This window comes from Lagopus muta, chromosome 1 (assembly GCF_023343835.1).
Source record: "Lagopus muta isolate bLagMut1 chromosome 1, bLagMut1 primary, whole genome shotgun sequence".
NCBI classification, from domain to species: Eukaryota; Metazoa; Chordata; class Aves; order Galliformes; family Phasianidae; genus Lagopus; species Lagopus muta.
Genome location: NC_064433.1, coordinates 121,975,130 through 121,994,784, shown reverse-complemented (window position 1 = coordinate 121,994,784; position 19,655 = coordinate 121,975,130). Strand labels below are relative to the sequence as shown.

General features: G+C 41.1%; 1 protein-coding gene across 3 annotated transcripts in view; it reads right to left on the bottom strand.

Moving 5' to 3' along the window:
• Window positions 1-15,837, bottom strand: part of GEMIN8 (gem nuclear organelle associated protein 8) — a 28,964-nt gene extending 13,127 nt beyond the window's left edge. The window contains exons 1-4 of one of the 3 annotated variants that reach the window (XM_048960110.1): window positions 15,717-15,837; window positions 11,700-11,806; window positions 11,435-11,470; window positions 8,269-8,692 (exon numbers count right to left, since the gene is read on the bottom strand). In XM_048960110.1, the coding sequence (XP_048816067.1) occupies window positions 8,269-8,692; window positions 11,435-11,458 (448 nt within the window). In that variant the 5' untranslated portion in view covers window positions 11,459-11,470; window positions 11,700-11,806; window positions 15,717-15,837. Of the gene's footprint in view, window positions 1-8,268; window positions 8,693-11,434; window positions 11,471-11,699; window positions 11,807-14,159; window positions 14,512-15,716 lie in introns of those variants that run through there. The other 2 variants (XM_048960118.1, XM_048960100.1) reach the window with 2 other exon arrangements.
• Window positions 15,838-19,655: the final 3,818 nt, after the last annotated feature.

The window sequence follows — 19,655 nt, the reverse complement described above, 5'->3', positions numbered from 1 at the left end:
AGCACTTCTTCCTCCTCCAACACATTACCACAATGACATACTCTGGACCTGGATCAGGCAAGGTCTAACATGCTCTCAGGAAACCTACGTTCCTTTGCAAAGTTTCCCAAATTTACACGTGAATACAGAGTTGATTTTTAAAGCAACAACCGCAGCTTCAGCAGCTACAAATGAAATTAAACCCAAGAGACTCTTACTCAGCTAAATGTGAACAGTAACAATCACCAGTATACCACCTATGGTGTTTATTTCATACATGATTTCAGTAAAAATACCCACTTAAAATTTATTCTTCATTTTACACTGTCTCTGTGATTTCAATGTATAGCAGAACAGTGTTTTGACAGCTTAGAATGTCTTCGAAAATATCAAGGGAAAGCTCTGACATCCAGATAAACAGGTTTTTGTATTTGGAAGCAAACAACTGTAACTGATGAACAGCTGGATCAATCCATGCTGAGCACTTCATATGCTAGCAGTACAACTTTTTTTTAGTGTGTTGACACATCAAACTTCTCTGTGTTCCTGAGAGACAGGTAAGCGCCACTGTGCTCCTATATGGCTGAGAAGGAAAGATTATTACTTTGGATATGATGCAAAATTCCATTTTGATAGCTCTTGTGTATCCAGTCCCAAATGACATGTCCAAGGCCATGGTGGAATTCTATAAAGGGCACCCAACTCTAAAACCAGTAGCCCAAAAGCCTCTGTATCTCTCAATTTTGAGCATGCAAGGAGATAAGTTTCTACAAGAGTCATGCAGTAGGAAGTCCTTCAACTCTCAGTTTCTGTCCATGCAGCACCCACAGCCCCTAATTACAGTGGGCAAGAATTTCATCTGGATGCTTCTGATAAAACTGAGGAACCATGAAAGGTGTTGAAAAGCAAATGGGTCCTCTGAAGTTTTGGCTTTAGCAACATCACATTAAAACTTGCGGAGCTGAGTTATGTCTCCAAGCAAATCCATACAAGACATTTGCTTTCTAAAAGAGTGATCTAAAATTTTAATGGCTTGACAAGTATTGTTGCACCATACTGTTGTAGACTCCGAGCAGATTTTGGAAATAAAGAGCATAAAAAATGCACACCGTGGTTACATTCATTTCTACCTTGGTCTCCTTTAAAACGCATTCACTCAAGTACCATAAACCTTAAAACTTTAATTGTTCATGCTACAGCAGCTCCCCTAAGCAGACACAAAAAAGACTGGGTTAGAAAATACTTAATTCATAGCCACTGCCCAATCAGAGGGTTGTGAGCCCTACATTAAAGATGGATGAATTCAGATTTATCATCACAAAACTGAGTCAGAGCTCTTTCCTAATTGAATGCATTTAGAGGTCTACAAATGCCACATGTGGCACTCAGACAGAATCACTAATCCAGGAATTTTAAGGGCAATAGAGAAGTGCATAACAGACTGCCTGAGTCCAGTGATCAGCAGCGAATGGCTTTTACACCACCTCCCTAGAGCTATCAGCATGATCTCACCTGCTCTTTTCCACAGCAGCTGCAGCTGCTCTCGCAGGCTCCCCTACAGGGACAGAGAATGAAGAGAAGACTAGGGAGAACCCCACAGAGCAGCTGCAGATGCTTATGGCATAAGCAAGCAGACAGACATGACTTCAGAAAATTACCCAGGACCAGTTCCCAGTTTAAGTAGATTTTGTGCGTTCACCCAGCAAACCTTCTGAAAGTTGCTCTTGCTCTAACAAGAAGACTGGGAAGGGATTCCTTGGGGTCTGCAGGGTGGCTCTTCACCTGAGCTTCATGGAGCCCAGGTACATCACTGCAGTATACCTTCATGCTTTGGAAACTGCATGGACACAAAACAGGAGATGACACTCTGCTTGTCTAAAAATGAATTGCCAATTTCTTGTAAAGAGAAAGTTCTAATAGCTGACCTATCAGAGCTACAGAAGAGACCCACGTACACAACCGCAAGCTATTGAGCAGTTTTCACTGCATCTTTCTGAGACCACCAACAATCAATATTTACCAACAGCAGACCTAGCATGCAGATGGTAAGGGGCAAGGCAGCTGAGAGAAGCAATGATGTCTGTCCCATGCATCTTATACTCACATCCTCAAGAAAAAACCCCATTCAGGAGGAATTTTACTACAGCAGCGATTTACAAAGAGCAGCAACAATACCAAGTTGCCAGACTTCACCGATTCACAAATAAGACATTTTATTAAGAATAAGAGCTCTCTGGGAGAAAAGGAGTTGGAATTTTGCACTCATTCAGTAAAGTCGTCAATAGGATGTATGCAGGGGTGACATCTAACTTCAGTACTAAATAAAAGGCCTGGAATGAACTCTTCTCAGATCACACTGTTTATTCTTCTGTCACTTAAGGCTTTCACTTCTTGCTAAGGTACTCAATATCTCTCATAAACATGAGCATATTGAGCCTCTCAACAAGCCACCTGAGGTATGTGTTATCTCCCCTGTACTAATGGAGACAGAAAAATAAAGGGTGAGATTTTAACCATAGGTTTCCAAAGTTTAATATATATTTTCACTCTGGGACAGCTTTTGAAGCATTCTTCACTTCCATCAAACGAAAGAAAAAAAATGGAGACAGCAGTCACCTCAACAGTCCTCTTAAAGCAGTGCCTACATTGCAATTACACTGAACCAGACAAGCTGCTTCCCTCATGCCCCTAGAAATAGCCTGATGCACCTCAAAACCTGTAACCCACAGCGTGCTTGGGCAGAACAAGCGCAGCGCAGCCATGGGCAGACAAAGCTGCAGGCTCCAGCCCCAGCTCCCCTGAGTGCCTAGGCTGCATGCTTGAAGCATGGTTTATAACACTCCTGGTCGTGATAGCTAGAGCATCCCAGCAGCAACACGACTGCACGCTTGGCCTTTGCTTGTACATTTTAAGTGGATGCCAACATTGTCAAAAAGTCTCAGCCTGAGGCACAAAACAAATAAGAGCAACTTCAGATATTGTAACTCCTAGCTCCATATATGAACCTCACAAAATCCTCCTGACCGTGCAACAGAGGAAATTCATTTCTGACTGTATCTGGTCCAGTGATGCAGGAAGCACACAGCCACCTTGTCTCTCTGTTCCATTAGAAGTTTTAGCAGCATAACAGCCACCAGTTGCAAAAGACATGCTGGATTAGTGGAAAAAAAAAATAAAAATCATAGGTCCACACAACAAGACCCAAGGCCATTTTCTTGACTACCTCTAGGAATAACTGTGTTCCCAAGCTGATACTCTTACTACAATGTTCATCGCTTCCCTTATGAAATGGATATAAAACTGTGCCCAACTCTGCTGTTCTGCAAATGCAATTCAGAACCTTCTTTGTTTCTTTGCAAGTAGATTACCTTTCAGTGCTAAGGTGATGAAAAACAGTGGAACTTTGTTTCTGCAGCAAGGAGGCATTCTTCTGCCACTGATTACCAAATAATAACAACCTCTCTGTTGGCTGCACCAGCTCTTGCAATTGAGAAGACCCTGCTGCTACATGATAAAAGGTTCAACCATTAAGAAGAGATATTCCTCTTTCCATTAAATAAAAAAACACCCCATTCCTCAAAAACATACCTCAAGCACCCACATATATTGTGGAGGAACTCTATTTCACAAGTGCTTCTCAGAAACTTCAGCAATCCAGTTTACAAACACAGTGGTAAAAATTTATATGATGGCAAGACTGACAAGCCAAGGAGTCAAGCAGATATTTATAGATCACCATGCACACTGTTTTAGCAGTCCAGGGCAGGGAAAAAGAAGCAAAAAGATTCTGGTCATCTAGAGGAGAACTACTAGAGTCTATCAGAGCAAAATGAGTAACAGAGAGAAAATCTATTTCTTTCATTTTTGGTAAAGCATGGTAACAAACATGAGCATAAAAGCCTTTATTTTCCACAGTACAAAGACTTTAAACAAAACCAAAAACTTCATGGATCTGGTATTATTCAGACAAGCTTAAAACACATGGAAAATTCCATTAGTCCCTTGTCACGGAAGAGGCAATGGCCACTGTCATCTTCTTCTGAAACCCAAAGGAAAAAAAGCTACAAATTGCAGATTTGAAACAAACATCTTCATTCAGCATTTCCTTTCAATTTTTTTTTTTTTTTTAAAAAAAGGGTTTTCCATCTGGCACAAAAATTTTAAGTTGAGACAACATTATTTTGGGAACAGCTGGAGGGTCTACACAGGCAATAGAAACAGGCTTTAATGGAAAAAAAGAGTTGCAGCATTAACAACTGACAGACCATTATCCTACAGTAATGAACTGACATGACAGCACTTCCCTTTGCTTTTGTTTTTAAATAAAAGACACTTTCATTGCCTGCTGGCTGCTACAGAATGGTTCTCAATGTATTTGCAATGTCATATTTGCTCAATTACGGCAGTCATCTTGCATGTAAAAAGGGAACAAAGAAATACTGCGTAATGGCAAACCACATTTCAAAGGCTAAATTTGGAAGTGCAATAAATAAAATACATTAATTAGACAATTCACTGAATTGTTAGGCTCGTGAATCTTACTTTCTTGCTTTTGCAATCTTACATTTTGCAAATGTAAGAAGACAATGCATTCAGCCCCTCATATCTAGGACACCTGGAGAATGAAGTACACTACCTAGCTCTGACAGGTGTCATAACTCAGAACAATGATTTCATGCTTTTTAACAGCCTCAGTGAAGACCTACGTGCTACTAAAAAACATCCCCAGGAAGCACAGGGAACTGGAATCATCAGTTAAGATGAAGAACAAAACCCCTTAGAACAGATACACTAAATAATTGTGATTGCAGGTAAACAACTGAAAAGAAATCAAAACTGCCTGTAAGGAATTTTAACCAAGTGCACAGGATATCTAGAATATGGAATAAATTTGTGGTGCATTAATGTGTCTGAGCTCATACAGACTCAGCAGAACCCTGCTCACAATTACTTTGGGGCATTCCAGGAACACATAACTTGACTGCAACACGTGATGAGAATATAAAAACTACGAGGAATTTGATATGAATTCAAAGACAAAAAAAAGGTTGTTTGTGAACAACTGTATCCCTGCTAAACGTTAAATCATGCAGCAAGACTTAGAGCTTGCCAGTTTTGAAGGCTTTACCGTACAAGTCAGCCAGCAACTGAACAAAAATTGCTGAAGAATAGGCATACTCCTGTAAGTCTGTGCTGGGTACTGGAAACTGAACTCAACCTGAAGTTCTTTTCTGTGGCTAGTTTAAAACAATAGCTTCCTTCTCTTTGAAACTCTTCTTTTTGCAATTAGTATTAAGACTTGTATTTTTATCTCCCAGACATATGCCTTTCCCACCTAAATCTCAGGCCTATTTAAGTCTTTCAAATAAAGTTTGCAAGACTCTCTTCCAATGTCTGTGACCCCTGTTACCTCCAGTGGACTCTTCAGCAGGCACTAGAAGAGAGAGTCTGATAATTTCAGTCTACTTGACAACTGTTCCTCATGTCGATGAGGCATGGGTCATGGCTGAGAACCAGCTCTATTTAACTTGGTAAATCAAAGCTCTCATCACTCACACATCCAAATAGCTGCGTTAAGTCTGTGTACCACTTCCTAATTTTGCAGGTCTTGAAAAACAGAATAATGGTGGTCATCCACTACAAAAATAAACCAATTCTCCAAGTTCTATACCTGTATAACTCTCCTGTAGGAGCGCAAATTCCCTATTTGGCCCATTGCTCCTCTCCCATATGTCTCACACTTCAGCAAGCTGCCCATAACCATATATCAAACTCATGCACAGCACTCATTTCAAAAGAAGAGTGAGCCAGATGTTTGTTTGCAAACGCATATCAAGGTGGAGGGTTGAAAGGCTGTGAACTCCACCTGCAGCCACTTATTCACATCAGAGAAAGGAAACTCGAGACACAGCCTTCCCTTAACATTCTCTGACAGCTGGCTTATCCTTCACCTGATTGCCAAGGTCTCTACTGATATTCTCCTTTGACATGCCCAGTTTAGGGAAAATTTAAAATTCTCACCTAACACTACCAGTGGCTCTCCCAGGGATGGATGCCTAAACTTCAGGTGTAGCTGAGCTTCATAATGCCTATGTTCCTCTAAAGATCTGTTCCTAAGGTAGTGAGACAGCCCACAACGTATAGTTTGGGATTAAAATGAAAAGCTATCAGAGGGGAAAGAAGTAAGCATGGGTTTCCTTTGTGCATTTGTATTGTCTCAGTTTTCTTGAGTATCAATACAGAACTACAGGGATTCCTCGGCACAGTATGAAAGATAGAACATGGCAGTGTAACGGACTGCACCTTAATGAGCATCTAAATTTCATTTCATTTTGTTCTGAAAAGACACCCAGGAAAACGAATAACACTACTTCACTGCGTGATACTGCCTTGAACAATCTCACATCAGCTCATTACCATACAGTGAGGGAAACAAAGATTCTCCCCTCCTCCTGCTACTTCTGCTACACAAGAAACTTCAACAGAACAAAAAAAAAAAAAAGCATTTTACTTTTCTTTCTCCATCCCGCAAGAAAAAAAATATTTTTGAACAAGCTTATAGTATATTTTTAATTATTCGTAAAATTAGCATTTAGATAGCAGCAGTCACCAAAGAGTTCTGTAACACTTCTATATTTTAATTAAATCTAGTGCTTGTTTACTTTTTCATGCCTTGAATAATTACATACAAGCATTACCCTCGCTTTATCATATCACAAAGAAACTTCAAATGACAAGAAACTGAGACTTGCAGTAGCTCAAGGCCAGATTCTGCTTAACTTTGGACTAAGATATGGAACACTGTCCCTGAAGAGAGTGAAGTCACACTTACCCATAAATAGGCTAGTATATGGCACAGAGCAGAAACCTAAGTATTTCGAAAGGTTCCAAGTATCTCCGTGGTGGAAGGAACAGAAGTCAAACCTGCATTCTGAGCCACAAGCCTTTTCCTGATTCACCTGCTCATCATAAAGGATATTTTTCATATTTTTAGCAAGAGCTGGCAGTGAGGGGTCAGGAATAGACTGAACAGCTATACCAAGGTCACATAGGATTTCTGTGACAAACAGCATCTGTAAGCCCAGATTTCCCCATTTCCAGGACACCACTTTAATCACTCACACACCTTTAAACACCATTAATCATAAAGATTAAAAAAAATATCAAAGAAAGTACTGCATTTTCTAGAATTAGCCAAGCATCTTGAAGTACCCTGTCGCTCACTAAAGGAATGTTTCAGAAGACATCAAGCTGATGCTGAAAAATCACAGAGAGAAAGGGCTAGCACATCACACACTACCACTTGAGCTCTTTGGCTCACGTTCCTTTCCTAACTACAGGAACGGTGCACCATACTGATAAAAAGCATGAAGTTAAAGCTGAGGAGTCTCAGCGCATCGGATACCTTAGATCAAAGGCCTTAGAATAACAAGATTTTTATTTCTCCCTTCCAGTCACTGCCTTTATTATCCTTTTCTTTTAGAATATTTCCCTTTTTTGGTATGCATAGAAAGCTCTATTAAACATTCATTCTGAGTACTTCCTATTTGAGTTAAGGGGAAAAGTTGTTCTCATCATACTACTTTTTAAAAACACATCATTAATCTCTCTGCAGTATTTGTATATGAAATAAATACCAATAAACTTTTTTAAGGAATTTCACAGAAAAAAGATGATCAAGATCTGAAATAAATACTAAATCTTTGGCTTACATCCCCTGCCTAATGACTTGGCTCCAGATCAAGATGCAAAATAAAGAGAAACTTCTGCTATAGTATAGAATGAAGAGTACCTCAGGGATGCAGAGGCAAGAGAAAGGTCTCGGAATTTTACTGTTGGGTTAGCCAAAAAAAGAACGAAGAAAATGGCTGCTCCATAATACAGAACACACGGAGGTTTACCCCAGGGCTCAGTAGGGTTCATGCAGCGAAGCGCCTCCTCTGGGTTCCCCTCTCAAACATCCAGCACGTTAACTATATTTAACCTTCAGTTTCAAGAACCCCAGAATTTTTAAGAATACTGTCTCCTAGACAAGCAAGTTAGTCTCCTCTCTGCAGTCATAATTCTTTCTCTTTCTCACAGAAAGTGTTTCAAGATTTTTCAAGCAGTTATTTCTAATGAATTGTACTCAACTGTACCCATTGGTTTTGCCTGATTCAATCTGCTTGGCTTGTCCACCTGCAGTGCCTGTTTCTATAACTGTTACACAACCTGTAAACTCTGCAGCTGTCCAGGACTCATTGGCATGGCTACGAAGCACAAGAAAACACCAAACAAGCACAGACTTACGTAGTTCCTCTCGATGCCTCTCTGTTTGGGCAAAAAACTGGCGAAGTTCCTCTGTGATCTCCATGTTACTCAGGTCATATTCAAACTCCCCTTCAGACTCCGAGTCTTCCTCCACTTCAGAGTCTTCCTCTTCCTCCTCCCTGTCATCATCCTCCTTCCCTGGCTGGGCATCCATGTACTGCTGAGCTCTGCCACGTGGGCTATAGTTGGAAAAATGGTTGTGGGTACATGGGGGGTCATCCCCATCCCAATCTGAGTAGCGGCTACTTGGACAAGCTGCATAAGGAGGCCATGGTACATGATAAAAGCACTCCATGGCTTTCCTGTAGGCCTCCTGGTGTCTGTGCATCCAGCGCACAGCTAAATCATAGTGCTTCCAGTATCTTGCATACATTTTCTGAAAATACCATGGCTCAGCTTCCTCCTGCATCCAAATGGGGGGAATGAGAAAACAAGCAGTAATTGAGAGATAAAACACTGGAAGAATAAGCCCTATGTTTGTACTTTAATCATCGATCGCTCTTTTCCTAAGGAAAAAAAAAAAAAAAAAAAAAAAAATCAAAAGGCCAACTGTTAACAGTACAAATGCATTACACTTTGTTACTCTTACAAGAAATTGTTTTTTTCGTCATCGTATCTACCAAGGAAGAATTCGCAACAGAGAGTTGTAGAGTCCAGGAGGTTTCTTCCACACAAGTGTTTGTACTATTATGGTGGAAGTCAGTGGTTTTCAGGGAAAACACTGTGCAGATGTATTCCACGTTTCCTTTAACCACTCACATGACTTTTAAGAACGGAGTCATTCCAAGGTGTATGCATTACAACCAACACCTGATTTCCAAATCCGCAGGCAGAAAACAGAAGAGATTAAAATTCCTCCATACTAAACAAAGGCATTCATTTTATCCAGTAACATATTTCCTCCATCTGTCTGCCAAAGTAAGTTTCTCAGGAAAGGTCAAATGGCAATTCAGCCAAGTTCATATTGCCATTGTGGCCTTGATCAAAAACAAGTCTGTATTTAGCCAACTTCCAGTTGCCAGCAAATCTCCCTTTTGTACTCATCAGCAACCAACATGTGAAGAAGGGTAACAAAGTACCACTGATAAAGCGCAGGGAAAAATAATTCTACAGAGGGAAATGTATTGCAACACCACTGTCTCTTGTCCTGCGCCTGATCTCAGTTTCCCTGAAAAAGCTCAGTTTCACTCTGCCCATGTTCCACTAACAACTGAAAAGCCCTGCAGTCCTTCTAGCCCTGAGCCCTGTCATACAGACCATTTCACCTCTCTCCTCACTCTACTCACAGAGATCAGCAGATAACAGAGGATCTTAAAAGAAAGCTATAGAGTAGTAACCTAAAATCCAGAACAAATAAAACACAGCCATTCTTCTTCCTGACCCATCTTGATTTCTATAGATCTTTTACCTAGGCAAAACAGAATGCCTGTTAAATGAAAAGACTTTTAATTAAACCACCTTATGGCAAACACTCAATCTGTGGCAAGATTAGCCAAAGTTTTCAGAGATGAATGTGACATTTACAGCCCTTTAGTTTTTTCATTTTATTCTTTTTTAGAGGCATTCAAGAAAAAAAAAAATCTTTGTGTTTTCTTGATCTGCACTAGCACAAATTCCACAGCTTTAAAAGAATGGCCCTCTGGAAAAAAAGATTAAATCCCCAAACAGAACAGAAAAAAAAAGAAGCACTTTCCATTTAATGCTAACAAAGTAAACTAGGTTAATTTCATTTATTTCTATCTGTTTTCATTTTCTTTTTGTCAGGTAATAATGCAAATACTGTAGAGCTTGGAGTAATTATTACTCATACCAAAAAACCCCTCAACGATTATGTTCCCCTTCTTTCTACAAAGCTGAGCCCATTAATCCAAAAGAGGTCTATAAATGCTTGCTCTCTTTCTAGGTAACTGCTGAGTGCTTTCAGAATTAAAAGATCCCCAGCCATGAGAGTACATTAAAAAAAAAAACAAAACCAAACACCTCACACAATAAAACAAACTTGCATTCCTTAATAACTTCTGATTAAAGCAGCAGCCTAGTCGTGAAGGCCTACAAGGCTCAGCAATCCAAATTAAAAGATCAGATAAGTGATCCCTCCCATAAAGTAACAATTCACGGATGTTAAACTTCATGGCCATTGATTCTTGTTTTAGTCCAGTACTGCGTTGCTACAAGACCTATCATATGAGAAGATTTATTCCTAAAACGAGTGGGTGCAAGAGAAGCATCTGCCTTCCATATGGAGTTTCTTCATTCTTAATCATCCAGGGACCTAAAAGCTATGATATACAATGTTTTTTTCATTTATTTATCATTCTTGCTTTGCTAAAGAATGTCACAGTGACTCCTCATCCTTCAATAGATGAGAACGTTCTGTTGTCGAATTTGATACATTCACAGGTTACTTACAGAACATTTCGTTTTTCCCACTACTTAAAAATCCAGTTTTGAAACATCATGCAGCTTGACAAAAGCAGAGATCTCCAACATTCTATATATTTCCAAAAATGACAACATGTTCTTTCAAAGCTCAGAAAATATCTTCTTAAATGCTTCCAAAGAGCCCTTGATGACTTTACTCTAAGCTCTGGAATCCAGCTGGTTGACTGGCTCCAGTTGTTAATTTAGGAGAAAGGAAGACAAAAAGCCAGTTCATGGAGACAGGACTGGGATGCTGGTGCCTGTCCAAGTACTTTTTATGGCTTTTCTGTTGAAAGTGACCCTTAAAACCCCCCTTTTACATTTGAATTTTAAAAATCCATCTGTTAAAAAAGAAATTACAGAAATGTTTTACACTGGTGTGGAAAGAGGAAGGGAACACTTTAAAGTCTATCTTAGTTCTATGTCTGTGCTTTTTCAGCTGCAGAATAAATGGAAATAAGAGATTTCCTCAAGAAAACAAAAGCTATAAATCTAAGGCAAACGATCAGAGTCCTCTGTTATTTTCCTGTTATGACTCTGGAGCCTCCCCAGGAGTAGACAAATCACTCACTGTTGTAATCTGAATTTTATTTCACAGCCATTTAGATATTTTCACATCTAATTTTTATACGTCTGCGTTGACAATTCAATAAAAGTGTTTATATGCATTTTGTGTATAAAATATGACTAAGCAATTGCATTGACAACCATAAAGACTGCTTACCATCTCTTGTGGAGTTTGTTCCATGATCACAGTTAACTAGAAAACAAAATAGCGGAGTTTAATTCATAAAAATATGCATTATGATGGTCACAAGTAATCAACATATTTTTCATTAAACTTGAGTACTATGGCCTATAGGTATTGAATACCTTTTCTCTGTTGCAGCTAGCTGATGTCTCGTACTGGTAGTTTTTTAGTAGTCAGTACAAAACTCAGTCCTTAAAATCCTCCCCTACAATACTAAGGTGAACAGGGAGCCACCTACCTCTATACAGCCTAAAATGCTGAGACTGAATGATTTTCCACGTCACTATCTTCCGTTTTATCCCACATATCCGTTTTATCCGTTTATACTTGTACAACCTTTATTTTCTAAAGAAAATACAAAGCAAACATCAAACAAATCAAACAGTGTCCTTGCTTTTTAGCAGAACCTGCACAGGGGCATCCATAAAAGTTGCAAGTACCACAAAACGCTTAAACTCCTCTTAATTCCACTTCTGTAAATCTTCTGATTAACTCAGAGCACACTTATAACTGCATAAAACCCTTTCTTTTGATTTACTGCTCTTTTTCTCCAGACAACCAACCCCATCTCCTGCAAAGGAAACAGACTGACACAGGCTGCAATGATATTTTTGAATGTGAGGAAAAAGAAAGAAGAATACGGGCAATGGGAGAGAAGGAAGAAAAAAAAAAAAAAAAAAAAGAGGGGAAGGGGAGGAAGGGAAAGAGCAAAAGCATGAACAAGATCACTGTAAACACAAGGTTTTCTGCCTAGAGAAGCTGCGGATGCCCCAACCTTGAAGACATTCACAGCCAGGTTGGATGCAGGCCTGGGCAGCCCGATCTAATGGTTGGTAACCCTGCTCATGGCAGCAGGTTGGAGCTTGATGATTTTCAAGGGCCCTTCCAACTCAAGTAATTCTATGATTCTAAGGCCAGATTTGTATTTGCCATCATTTTCAGTGTGATCTACCAGCATGGAACACTAAGAAATAGTTCAACTTACCTCCCTACCTGACAATTGTTTTATTACAACATTAGCTACCTCATCTGCATACTTCCTCCCAGGACTGCCATTCAAAACTTGATGTACATGATGCCTGTGAAAGGTAACAGGCACCCAGCATGCTAAACCACCACTGCTACCCATAAAACATAGTCAAAGGCTCTTCCCAGCAATACTGGAATATAGCCAAGACAGCACTTACTTAAAACTGTTGTAGATTTATATAAACGTAAAACTGGGATTCTTCACAACGCAGTGAATACAGGACAAAAACCACTCCTGCTTTGTCTCCCATTTAATACTCCTAATTAAACAGCAATTTTTTGCCTCTTAAGACAAAACGTACTGAGTGAAAGAATAAGGATGAGCCACATTCAAAGAAAATGCAAATCGTGAAGCTACCACAAGGGCAGATAATTGCCCTTAGTATGGCACACACTAAGCTCAAACCCATAAATCTTCAGTCAGACCACCAAGGTGCCCTCCGTACACAAGCAGTCCATTGCAACCAATGGGTTGACACATAAATAAGTGAAAGGACTGCATCATTAGGCAAACAAAGTGCATGAATTCATTGTATTCCCCCCTGCCTACTTAAAGCAGGAAGGATAAAACCCAGAACTGAGATCACTGAAAAACACTGCAGTGACTTCTAACAAGTGCCATCCTCACCTACACAGAAGACTCATGGGCTACCCTCTGCACACTTCAAACATCTCATTCCCATGCTACCTCTCATCAAAACTTCTAGCTCCGCTCTCATGACTTAAATGTGTACTTTCTGTCCCTTTCCCATACACATCTGGACACTGTCAAGGTCACTATGTCTTTTCCTTATACTTAAAAATCTAAGCTCATGGCAGCCAACTCTTCAATTTCCAGAAAAAAAATTAGGTACATTTCACATTCATTATCCCCCTAATTCCTCTTACATGACAGAAGGTTCTTCAAACTAGCTTCAGCACAAATAGAAATCAGATTCAGAGCTTAACGTAAATGTATTTTTTTAAAGCAGTAACCGATGAAGTTTGATACTTTATTACTAATACACGACACGTACGTGTGCTCTCTAATGGGGAACGGAGAAAGGAGGGGAAAAAAACCTGGAGAAACTATCCAACTCTATTCAGTTCACCAAATATGAAAGAAATTAACAAAAGAAAGTTTTCTCTTTGATAAGTTTTACTGCTTCCTTTACTCAGTTTTAGAATATTTCTTCACAGATAATTAAGTACAGAGGCAATGCGCTTAATCAAAACAGGATTGTTTCTTTATCAGCATCAAGCAAGTAGACATTAATGAAAATAAATATATCTGATCAAAGTAGCGACAGCACTCAATTTGTTTGGAGTCAAATGAAGTTGAGACCAATTGTTGTATTTTAAGACTTGGTAGCACAGTATGGAAGCCAAACCATCTTCCGGTGTGTCAGATACAGTGTGTCACATGGCTGCCATATTGGAGGCTACAGGTACTGCTCAAAAGGCCCATCAATGTAGGATCAAAGACAACTGACTTCATTTAGAACACTGATGATTGGAAAATTAACCAGTCTGTGGTACTGAGATAAGAACACAAGATATTATTAAAGAAAGGTGAACTTTCTAGAAATTCAACAGCGTTCTTCACCAAAACACTTACATAAAGCTTTCCTGAAAAAGTAATCTACATTGCACAAGAAATGCCCAAACAGATAAACACAGGACCACAAACTTTGCCTGTTGCTGCTAATGCTTCTGCTCCTTGAGAAGCATCTTCTCCAAATCAGACCAAAGATCTCCCTAACTCAGTAACTCATTTCTGGCAATGAGTAGCAAGAGATACTCTGAAAAACAGAGTAAGTACGTATGCAACGCTCCTATAGTTACATTTGTCACGATTTCAGCAACAGATAGTTCAGAGACTTTTTGAGCTCTGAGATGGTTTTGGCATTCAAAGCCAAACTGTCACCTCTGTGAACCCATTTTTCCACATATCCCATGGGTGTAAGTTTAATAATTTAAGGTGTTAAACATCAACCTGCACTCAGTACTTCAACCTCACCTACTTCAAGCTCTTTAAAAATAATCCAAAAGTTTAGTAAGATAAAGCAAGTCATCTATATGAATAGTGCGCATCTTCCGACAATCACCTACTGCCTTTTTTTTTTTTAAAAAAAAAACAGAAACAAAAACAAACTCTAATGCTTATTTCTAATGCAGAATTACCAGGAGAGTGAACAGTCTGAATAGTGCTTTGATGATATGCCTTAGATTAATACTGGTGCATGATGTTAACTTTAATACCAAAGTGCCCTAGTTACAGTCATGAAGAAATTTCAACTCTGTGACTGCTAAGACAGTTGGCTATACCAGCGTTTCCCTAAAAAGAAAGAAAAAGAGGAACAATTCCCAGCTGCACACACTGCATTCTTCTCTAAGAATGGCCATAGCACAAGATCTGTCTGGGACTTAGGATTTAATCACAGCTGGTCATCATCCAAAGGGAACAAAGTGAAGACTTTGCTATTGCTACAATGTCTTCACACCAATCTCATACACCAGCAGTGCTAATTCCTGCAAACAGACCGCACAGTAGTCACAATAACTGTTGGCTTAACCAACACAGCTGTAAACAAGGCATGCTGATCAAACTTCAGAGTTTCTTATGGCACCTCCTAGCCTAGCAGAGCCTGAGGTGGTAACCCTGTGCTGCTACTAAAGGCAGTAATAGACAGCCAGGACACAAACCCAGAAGCCACGTGGGCCCAAAAGCCGAGGCCAGCTGTGCAATGCAATTACCCGCAGCTCCTGTCAGCTTTTGCTTCACGGACCTCATCGCTTCAGTCATGAGCTTGGAAAAGAACGAAAGTTCATAGGTTTTGGAGCAAAGCCGACTCCCTGCTCTCACATACGCGGTGCCCATACTCTGCTTAGAGCCCTTCAGCTCATCGCCAGCACAAGAAAGACCGACAGGCCGCGGCCCCGCTAAGCGCGAAGGCCACGGGCTAACAGGAAAGCACTCCCGCAGCGGTCTGTCTGCAGCATACACGGGGCCGTGCCCCCGAAGCACCAGCGTTTTGTGGAGGAAACACGAAAGCCTCGACCCCTTAAGCCGATTCACGTGCGATAATCGCCGTCTGCCTGCTCCCACCGGGCGCCCAAGCTCCGAAAGCACAGCTGACTCCCCACGAACTGCTCTCTCTCCCGCTAACGCCGCTTTCCCCGGCCCGGCCCTCCCGCAGCGTTCCCGGCGTAAGGGAGAGGACTCAGCCGCAGCCTGCGTACCCACCCGGGCAGCCCGAGCAGCCGGCCGCGCGGGGAACCGAGAGGAACCGGCCCCAGCGCTCCGTCGCTCCCTTCCGGCACGCACGCAGCGCGGCACCGCGAGCGGGGCTTCCTCCGCCGCTTCCGCCCGACCATCAGCGGAGCCGCGGCGCCATCTTGTGGGAGGCTGGGCGGCAGGCGGTGCGTACTTGTCCGAGCGGCGGTCTGGCGGCTGGGGAAAGCGAAGCGCGGGGTCTAACTCGGAGAGTCGCTGTGTTAAAAAAACAGAATCGAGGAGCGTTACACGGCGGATGTCTGTCACGAAGATGCGGTCCTGGCTGAGGAATTCCACGAGTGAACACCAGGTGCTCAGAGAGCGCGCTAAGAATCGGGATCGTAGAATGACGTGCTGGCGCACAGCTCCGCGTCCATCGGGCCCAGCCCCTGCCTCAGCAGCGCACCCAGAGCAGGGTGCCGGGTCCACGGCCAGGCGGCTCTTGGACATCTCCGAAGTGCAGACTACACGGCCACTGGGCAGCCTGGCCCGGTGCTCTGTCACCTGCACAGCGCAGAAGTGCTGCCTTCAGAGCTGCTTCGTAGGCAACCTCCTGCACTCCAGTTTGTACCCATTGCCTCCTTTTTTGTCTCCAGGCACTGCTGAAAATAGAGCAGCTCTGTCTTCATTACATTCTCCCTCCAGGTATTTGTATGCATTCTTGAGAGCCTCCTCGAGCTTCACTTTTTTAGCTTTAGCTGCTACAGCACTTCATAGAAAAGATGTTCCAGTCCCTTCATCATCTTTGTGACCTTCTGTATGATCAATGGATATCAAGATGTTACAATCACAAAATAAACAACAGAGTTAGGCAAAGTGGACTATGATAACAAGAGAGAATAAAAACACCAGAAGGAGGAATCTCCAGAAGAGATCCTTCCCTACTGGTAGCCAGCTCTTAAATAGGCCTAGGAGGGGTGCAGCCAGGCTCCACCCCTCCCGGCAGCACAGGTGAATTGCCTTCACCTGTGCTCCTCTGGCTGACTCATGGCTCACCTCAGGTGATCAATCAGAGGTTCAGGCCGTGACTCAGTAGTTCCCATACACCTTCTATTGAAGTCTTTCCTGTATGTCCATGTCTCACTTGTACTACACTTCTAGAATTAGACAGTAGTCCCGGTGTGGCATCACTGCTGATGATGCTGTTGATGCTTTGCCCAGTGCAGCCCAGGATCACAGAATCAAAGAATCATAGAATGGCTTTGGTTGGAAGGGACCTCAAAGCCCAGCCAGTTCCAGCTCCCTGCCATGGGCAGGGTTGCCAACCAGTAGATCAGTCTGCCCAGGTCCCCATTCAGTCTATCCTTGAGTGCATCTGGGGATGGAGCATCCACAAGTTCTTAGCCTTCTTCATGGCAAAGGTACATTTCTTGGCTCGTATTCAGCTTGGTGCCTACCAGGACTACCAGATCCTTTTCTAGCTAGGTGGCCTGGGTTTGAAAGCAGAAGCATTACAGGGAAGGTTTGCTGTTACCAGTTTTATGAATGGTGGTCCATAACGCAGCAGGGCCCTCTTGAACTTTCCTCTATGGCTGTATTCCTTTCAATTTTCAGGGCTGTTCCAATGACTGAACACTAGTCAAGAGCCAGGCAGAAGATTAGGATACCTGTTGCCTGGGCAGAGATTTAAATGGTGGAGTAGAACAGCTGTGAGAGCAGAGAAATTTCCTTATAAGCAGTTGTCAAGTCTTGACATCTCACAGAGCATTTATCAGCTCCTCAGACTCATTAATTGACCAGTTAATTAGCTTATACTTTAAGAATCAAGAAGTACAGTCACTGGGGATTTGTAAAAATGTGAGTAGCAAGAATACTGTTGACATGGCATTGACAGGATAGTTGTTTCCATCACATGGTGATTCTAAGAGAAAGTAGGAAATTAGATATTGACCTCTATTTCTTGCATTACTACTCAAGAACTATCTATCTGTAACATCTAAATGTGTTGTTCTGTTAAACTGATGCAAAATTGTATGTAGAAAATTATTTTGCAATTGTGTCATTTTTGTGTTGCTCTACCGATTGTGAGATAATCCAAAATAAATCAGCCCTAAAGCTCTTGGCTAATTATTAACCATCTAAAGCGTTTAATTTATTATCTGTTTTCCCTTTGATAGGACATAATCATATTAAACATTGTTTAATTTGTAGTTTTTCAATTATAATTCAAGATCTATCTTTGGATTAAAACAAATCCTACTTTGGTTTAGCTCTTGCATAATCTGAATCCAAAATTTGTAACATTTCTAGGAAAATCTGATGCCCCTTTCTGATATTTGTGTGTGTGCAGGAAACAACACCTGATATTTCTTAAGCATTCTGAGATGGGAAATGACAGGCTATGAAAGCAAAGCAGGGAGAGAGCTAGAAACATCTTAAACTGTCAAGGAAAATGTATACTGGAGCTGGACTTCTGGAACAAATGTCATTCCTCATCCATATTTAGATGCAGTTAATCACCTTCCTTAGTGCCTGTTGCCTCACTGTATGTGAATACAAGTTAATCAATTAATAGCAGCACCTCTGAAGACTTCCCCACTGGATTATGGAGTAGTATTCCTTTTGCAAGTTCTGTACACTTAGACTGCACCAGCGATGTATACACCTGAGTGATCACTCTTCAGTTGCTGTTTTAGCTACTGGAATAGGGCACTAATACTTTTAAAGTAGTGCTCATATCTGATGTCTGTTGGGTATCTAGCTTGGGATGAACTGAATCACTCCTCAAAAGTGCTTATTTCTTCCACTGACTTTCTAGGAAGCCTGAAGCAATTCTCATGAGGTTCTGTTGTTGCAGCTGTTTATGTTTAGCCACCTCTGAGAAAAACTACAGAAGTGCAAAAAATTTAAATGTAGCAGTTGTGATTATTAAGCACGAAACTCCCCCTAAGCCAAAAGATGGCAGCATTGTAAAATGGTAATACACAACCTTCTGCTTCAAGCAGCAGTGCTGGTATCTCAACTGTTTTCTCTGATGGAGTAAAAGATTTGCCAAGTAGGCAGGCGTTTAGCTCCGTCTTGCTAAAATATGCTGTCCTCTCTTAGCTCTCAGATGGCACAGGGTCCTTCTTTTCCTTGCAGGCTAGCAAAGGGACCTGTGCCATCCAGATTTCAGAGCCTGAAACCAAAAAAGAACAGAGCACTTAGTTCTTAAATTTCTATTTCTGGAGGCTTAACACTGGAACATTTGGCATAGCAGCTTCTGATGATTTAGATCAGAATGTTATTTGTTAATTTTATGCACACAATAAAACATTGTAATGATACATTTTATTGTTGATTTAATTTTTATTCTGATGGCCTTTGGTTATTGGGTCTCTTCTGTGTGTGTCTTTGTTAATCTTGCCATTATTATTATACAGCAGCAGCATATAAAGATTTTAATTAGGAGGAGCAGATGACATTGTACTATTCCTTCTGTACAGAAAAAAAATGGTGTTATTTCACATATCATCAGTTACTTTTCATTCAGAAAACCTTCTGGTAATGTCAGATGTTTTAAATGTCCAATCAGTGCCTTGAATGGATCAGGGGAGAGTTGTGCAGCTGGATGGCTGTGACTACAGTGGTGAGGGAGGGTACTGAGTCTGCTGTATGGCTTTAAACTGAAAGAGGGTAGATTTAGATTGGATATAAAGAAGACATTGTTTATGGTGAGGACAATGAGACACTGAAACAGTCTGCCCAGACAAGCTGTGAATGCTGCATCACTGCAAGTGCTCAGAGCCCAGTCTGTTGGACTAGATGATCTTAGCAGTCTTCACAACCCTAGCATTTCTATGATTTTATGAATTTTACTGAATAACACTCAGCATTTTAATGCAGTTTTTTTTTTTTCCTTGCTTTGACAAATATTGCTTATTAGAGACACAGCTAACTTTTAAAAATACATTTTATGTTTTAGTTGTT